At 36.6% G+C, this 7,135-nt stretch overlaps 1 protein-coding gene across 1 annotated transcript; it reads right to left on the bottom strand.

Moving 5' to 3' along the window:
• Nucleotides 1–3,928: 3,928 nt before the first annotated feature.
• LOC147381179 (uncharacterized) lies at nucleotides 3,929–5,634 on the bottom strand. Its single transcript, XM_086430745.1, has 4 exons — nucleotides 5,294–5,634; nucleotides 4,854–4,975; nucleotides 4,449–4,524; nucleotides 3,929–4,332 (listed from the first exon to the last, which is right to left on the bottom strand). Exons 1-4 carry the CDS (start codon nucleotides 5,526–5,528, stop codon nucleotides 3,929–3,931), a joined length of 837 nt encoding a protein of 278 aa, XP_086286871.1. The 5' UTR covers nucleotides 5,529–5,634.
• Nucleotides 5,635–7,135: the final 1,501 nt, after the last annotated feature.

Genomic DNA, 7,135 nt, shown 5'->3' on the forward strand with positions numbered 1-7,135 from the left:
AACAAATCGAAGGGAAGAGATCAATTTATAATTAAATTTTTTTAGAGAAATCGAAGGTTTCTTTCGATTGTTCTATCTTCGTTCGACCATCACACATCACACTATTTGTTCCTGCTACCCCATCTCAGTTGGAAGAATAGAACGCAAGACTAAAAGGTTTATTTCGATGTTCTTAATGAAAAAGCAAATGGTCTTCAAGAGAAAAACGATTCAAACCTGTTTTTAATTAGAAACGGCAAAATACCGTTTTAAAATATTGTTCCTAATCGCCCATTTTCTTGTAGTGTCAACTTGTGATTCTTGTCCTTTATGTTGATGACATCTTAATTGCAACTAATGACGTTCATCTACTTCATGAATCGAGACATGTGCTATCTAAAAACTTTGATATGAAGGATTTGGGCAATACGGGGGTAAGTTTTGGGAATCAAGATCCCTCGAGATTGCTAAATTGAACTATTCGGATTATCTCAAAAGACATGTTGAGAAACTATTTAAAAGTTTTGGCATGAGGAATTGCATAATTGATGAGGTCCATGTAGTATAAGGCGATATTTTTATTTAGGCCAGTGTCCCAAAAACCAAATAGAGAGGACCTAGGTAGATATAAAGGAGTATGCCTCTACAGTTGGCAACCTATTGTATGTAATAATCTGCATTTGGCCAGACATTAGTTATATTATTGTTATGCTCAACAAAGAATCCTAGTTGGGGAGATTTGACCCATTCATTTTAGCTCATTGGAAGGCAGTGAAGAAAATAGTGTGAGACTTACAAATGATAAAAGACTTTACGCCAATTTCCAAGAGATTCAATAAGCTTGAGGTCATTGATTTTTCTAACTCAAACTATACCATATATCGTGCTAGTTTCAAGTTCACCTCAGGATTCCACTATGCGTGCAAAGTTTATCGGTTGTTATGAAGCAACTCGACAAAGAATGTGGCTGAGGAACTTCATTATGGAGAAAGGAGTTGTGGATTCCATTCACAAACATTTAGTCATTTTTGTGACAGTAAAGTCATGACAAAGGTAACGAAGAATGAGAAAATGATTAAATGTAAAAAGCATATAAAAATAAAGTATTTTCTTATGTTGAAAAGGTTAGAAAGAAAATCATTGAAATCTCTTATTTGGACGCTAGTTTGGTGATTTCAAATCCTCTTACAAAGGGTCTTCCGTCGAAAATTTTCAAGGAGCATGTGAGTCGCATAGGATAATTAATTGAGTCTTTGGACTATGTTATCTGATTAGTTGTTATCCCATTGTCTTAATAGATGTTTTTGGATTACTTACTCTTTTTTTAATTGCTAGCAATTAAGTATTATAAGTCTTATATTACTGTTCATTAGATATCTAATTTTGTGCATATGCTATAAGATTAAAGTTTATCCTAGGAATACAAGTTAGTTTTCATGTGCTATGTTTGGGTTAGATGTGTCTAGGCAACACATTGGTAGGCCTTCATTTTAATAATGTCTCAGGATGGCGTACTATGAGTACAAAGCATGACGAGTTTGAGAATACATCATTAGATTGCATGATATGTGTGCATTAACATGTATATATCACATCAATAAAAGAACACATAAAGATAAACTTTTAAGTTTAGAGAAAATGCTAGCATTGAGACTATGAATTTGTCTTGGTGTCAAGAACATGTCAGAACACCAAAACATCTACGATCCATTGTTGGTTTTCTTTTTGGAACTAAGTGTACATTAAGATACCCAAATTATTTAGTTAATGATTTTCCAAAATAAAGAGTGCAACTGGCTTTTAAAATTTTTCAACTTTTGTGTCATTTTTAAACAATTTAAGATTGCATATATGGACCAAGTGGGAGATTGTCAGGATATTATCTTTTTTATAAGAAACGGTGGGATAACTCACTTTCTTCTTTTAAAATAAGATTATTACTTAAGAAAATATCCTTGGGTGATCCACATATGCCATGAATTTTAATATGAGTGGGTTGATATGAATTATTTAAATACTTCAGGGTGCATATTAAAAGTAAAGCAATCTAAGAACGTGGGTGTGATCTTCACGATTGAGAAGTGACTCCTAATATTTCTCCAACTACCATGATGGGTCGAACATGGAAGAATGATGTCTATTTCCTCGTGCACTCTAAGATCTCGATAAATTTGATTGACAACTTGGTGGTCTCGTTCTTTCTTAAAACATAAATAAACATGAAAACCGCCCCCTCCCTAATACAAGCTTACGAGTTCCCATCTATTTTGTTGTGCTGCAAGGTGTTTGGGGTAGTATTTCCTTTATTGTTCTTGGTTTTGCCAGCCATTGAAGATCAAAGAATCATTTTATTTTGCTCCATTGGATCTATATTCATTTATCTTGAGCAATTATCCATCTTCATTAAATAAATAAAATGGATTTTAAATCCAGAATATCTCAACCCTCTCTCTTTTGTTAATGTACAGTGGTTTCCCTACTCCCCATCTTACCAATCAAGGAATAAGAGAATGGGAGAATCATCATTTGGATTATCATGGAGAAATCTACGGAGATAATCTCTCTCATGCAATCTTGATGCCAAGGGCGGATTTACATGGGGGACTTGTTCCCACAAGAATTTGAAGAACGTATAGGGTTTGTGGAGGGCTTTTTAGGTCTTCCGCTCCTTGAGCTGTGCCTTGAGTCTTGATGTTGACGGTGACAACGATTGTAAAAAGATTTTTGGCCTTTTACTCATTGAAATGAAAAATATCCTATGATTGTAGGATTAATCCATAGTGCCTTATTCCTTATTGTTGGTGGCCTGGCTGACCCCTTCTACTGGTAGGATTGGTCTCTACCTAGGTTCTTCAGTTTCCTCGACGGTGGTTTGATCTCTTCTCGTTCCTTTGTTGATGTTGTCTTAGTTAACCTCTTTTGATGACGATTTTGACTTTGATCTTTCGACCTTTTCCTCTTTGAGATAGTGGTTTGATTCCCCCATGAAACTTTGTGACTTCTAGGTGGTAAAAGGTGGGAAGGTGTCAAGGGTTGGGGCCCGGTGTGGTGTCTCCCAACGATCCTCCAAATATATTGTTAGTAATTAGATAAAAATAAAATAAAGAAAAAAATGAATAGTAAACTTGCAGAGTGATCTTTTTTGTAAGGTTCTAGCCAAATTGACCAACAACATTTTTCTGTTTGGTAGGTTGATTTTTATAGATGAAATTCAGAGATAAGTGTCACCATACGACTGGTTCAGATGTCTAAATGAGATGTTTAGTTGAAGTGCTCTAAATTTTCTTGCAAAATGGATCCATCACTTGTCATTGAGATTTTTCTTTGACATGTAAGTGTTGCAGATCATTAATGTGAAGCAAAAGATCTCTAATGTATGGTGTCCCATCAGTCTGATAAGATCTTTTTATAGTTATCCATGTGAGAGAACATGCGCCAACTTTAATACTTTTTCAAGGACATTTATGTCGTGTAGGTCTAGTTAGATATGAGTTAGGGATCGGATTTGAGTTTGGTCCTTATATTCTTATGAAGTAAGTTGTGTGCGTATAGGATGAACATGTTAAGATATGTCACTCTTTCGTTTTGATAATTTCTCTATCTTTTGTGACAAATGAGGGGCCTCGGTGCAAGGGAGAGATCTTGTTTCTCCTAGGTTTGTCTTGGTTGTCTATGGACTTTGAGTCCGCTTTGAGCCCTGCCCGATTTGGTTGTTTTCCTCAAAAGTGGCTGTAGTCTATTTTCTTACACTTGTCAACCTAAGGTCCTTCCTTACTCTGTTTTTAGATGATCTCGGTTGGCACCGTGCTTCATATTTTACGACACGGATATAAATTTTTGCCTTTCTTCTTACTATAACATATTAATTCTAAGTGGACCCTTTTTCACTATTTTGGCAGGTGTCCTTGTTGTGTTGCGTGAAAGAAATGGTCTCAATATATTTAATATGCTATTGTAACTGATAACAACGATGGAATAGAAAATCAACTACCATTGTCCCCACAAAAATCTTAAAATTTCCAAGTGTATTGCCATACTCTACATCCTCCCATTGAAAGAGTAAAGACAATTGACAGATAACACAACTATTTGGATCCTCTTCATGTGGGACATAGTAGTATGTGGTCATGTGGGGATTATATGCTTTATATGCCTTAATCAGCTCTGCAATTTTCGCGTTAGGATCTTCCTTCTTCTTACTTTGATTATTCCTTTCAGGCTCTTCTGGTTTTTCGACAGAGATTATCTCTGCGCACAAGAATTTTCTCAATTTCCGCACAACATCTCTAGGATCAACGTCACGAATCATTGTTAATTTATTATCTTTCTCGTCCAAGGAAATGGACTCAACCCCTACACATTACAAATCAATAACAGTTAAATTGTGTTCTTCTCTTTCTTTCTTATAGAACTCCCACATCCTTAGTTAAGTGGAGAAAGAAATTAGAAGAGGATGAACTCGCACTTACCAAAGATTCTAGAGATTTTTTTCATGTATTTCTGCTTGGTTTTATCATCAGGAAAAGACACCTTCAGCACCAGTATCTGTAACCACAAAAACTCAAAGATCTAACAAGAATCAATAGAGCTTCAGTTTAGACCATATAAATTCTTTTTTCAAAAATTCCACAAACTCAAAGTCTTTAATCTTTTATCTCCTGTCCCCATAAACTAAAGAGAAAGTGGTGAACAAGTAAAGAAGAATCTACAAATTAAGATTGAGATTTAGCTTTGGAAACCAGACGTCATTAATAAATAATCAAGTAAAAAACCAAAACAATTATTAAAGAATCAGATGTGAGTAACAACACATCTAGCCCAAAACACTTCCACAGAAATTTATCTTACTTAAATAGCTATTTCAGTAATTTCACCTTTCCAGTGTATGAATCATGTGATTCTCCAGCTGATGTAGCATTATCTTCTGTAGCTGACGTGGCATGACTAGGGACCATAGATGGCATGGCATGACGATGGGCCCATCCAGAGCCAATATCTTTAACAAAATATAGTCTAATTAACAAACTAAACAAATTAAGGAATCAATAAAGAAGAATACACAAAGATGATTATTCATGTTTGAACTAGTGTAAACAACATATAAGATAATTTTAGGACTTTTCTACCCTCAACCCTCCATCAACATGACTGTTAGGATTTGAGGAAAAACAAAGATTTCCTCGAGATTAGTTCCATTAATCTTCTATAGATTAAAACACTTTTTTGGGAATCCCTACCATCCCAACAGCCATGTTAATGGACAGTGTCAACTTGTTGGAGAGGCTAGCATTCTCCAGGAATTTATTATTCTTACCATGATCAATTTTCTCACCAATCTGAATATCTTGCAGTGCCCTCAACCATTCTCCAACCTTATCGAAGTTTGTGTCACACCTATCATTATGAAAATAACTTCCAATACGTTGATCATTACCAAATGCTTCTATCACTATGAGAGTATCGGCTGCAAATGGCATTGAAAACTCATGAGTCTGTTTTTCAAATGGAATTCTTGTATTCACTGTGAATGAATTAATAACATGCCCCATTCCAACACCAATAGAATCAGCTTTGATTAACTAAATCCATTACCAAAAAGCATAAATCTTTCACTTGTAATTAAATAAAGATAACAACTATCATGGCCAATGCTACATTTCTTTCGCTACCAATATATGTGGTCACGGATTCGTGTGTGATAACATGGCACGAGTGTACATTCAGGTGGCTTGAGCAGAGCCTAAACCAAAATTTCTTTTCCTTTTTTTTGATTGGGTTATGTTTGGTTGCGAATGAATTTAAATAAATATTTTAATTTCTAAGTAAAAACTTGTAGGATTTCAAGGAAAAGAGTCCTAACTGTTAGGCTAGCCATTAGTGTGATAAGGGTTCAAGAACAAGAGCACTAAGGGTTTTAGACCCAAATGGATTGCCATTTGACCAAACAACCCATAGCCCTCTAGTTTACTGGCTTGAATCAGATTAAAATATTAAAAATTAAAAATTAAAATTGGCATTGCAGACATGTAAGGTATAGTGGTCCTAAACCTTAATACAACATGAGTTTGGGAGTCGTCACCATTCGAAAAGTCTAAGGTGTGAATGGCCACCTAAAACAGATTTTATAAATTTATCTTTGACAAATTTAGTGAATCAATTAAACTGTTCCAAGCCTTGATAGTTCCCGTGAGCTATGGCGAGGGAGTCGAGTACTGCGGACCAACCCGCACCAGCACCACGAAACAACAAAGAACGCATTGAGCTCCTTGAAGCTCAAATGGCCCAGCTTACGGGTCTTGTGGATGGCATGGCAAACCTAGGTGAGCGCCAGGACACGATGGAAACTGATTACATGACCCTCAATGATAGAGTGAATGTCCTCGAGGAGGATGCACGAGGGTCCTTAACGCTCCTACAGGAGCAAGTTACTGAGCTCACTACAAAGGTAAACCTTCTAGTGAGAGCCATTGGGTCCGGAGACCCTACCCGGGGAGAAACTACTACAAGAATGCGTGTTCCAGAGCCACGAGCTTACGGTGGCGCCCGCGATGCCAAGGAATTAGAAAATTTCCTGTTTGACATGGAACAATACTTTCGCGCAGCTTGCCCCGATTCAGAAGAGGTAAAGGTCACCACGGCCACGATGTACCTAACGGGTGACGCCAAGCTATGGTGGCGCATGAGGTTCTGTTGTAAGACAGGGAAAGTGTCAAGAACCCCATCCTACCCACCAAGTTGGTGGTCACCAAGGTATTGACCATATGTGAGGACTTGTACTATTTTTATTTTTATTTTTGAAGATTTTTGGAGTTAGTAGGATGTTGATATATATGAATGCATGAATTTAGCGCACACACACACAAAAAAAAGATATATATGAATGCATGAGCTTCAAAATGGGTGGGATGTAAATGAGATGCTCCCACTAGTTGGGCCTTTTTTGTTTGCTAGGCTATCCATAAGGACGGCGCTCATTGGACTCTAGCACTTTTAATGGCGGTGCGTTTGTAATGGGAATGTGCCCAATATAGGGCCTATTTTTGTAGGTCCATGTTGATAAATACTTCATGGATAGGGATTTCCTCTTTTACAACCCTTACCCCTTTTTTATTACGGACTTACAAATGTGAGGGATCACCCCCATAAAGATATACTC

The sequence above is a fragment of the Akebia trifoliata genome, unplaced genomic scaffold (genome assembly GCF_017979445.1).
Source record: "Akebia trifoliata isolate Shusen 1 unplaced genomic scaffold, ASM1797944v1 Contig00676, whole genome shotgun sequence".
NCBI lineage: Eukaryota > Viridiplantae > Streptophyta > Magnoliopsida > Ranunculales > Lardizabalaceae > Akebia > Akebia trifoliata.

Excerpts from the sequence above, each read along its gene's own strand:
- LOC147381179 (XM_086430745.1), bottom strand. The coding sequence starts at position 5,528 with ATGGGGCATGTTATTAATTCATTCACAGTGAATACAAGAATTCCATTT. Across the intron at positions 4,976-5,293 it reads TGGTGAGAAAATTGATCATG|ATATTGGCTCTGGATGGGCC; the intron begins GTAAGAATAATA and ends ATTTTGTTAAAG. Across the intron at positions 4,525-4,853 it reads ATGATTCATACACTGGAAAG|ATACTGGTGCTGAAGGTGTC; the intron begins GTGAAATTACTG and ends TTGTGGTTACAG.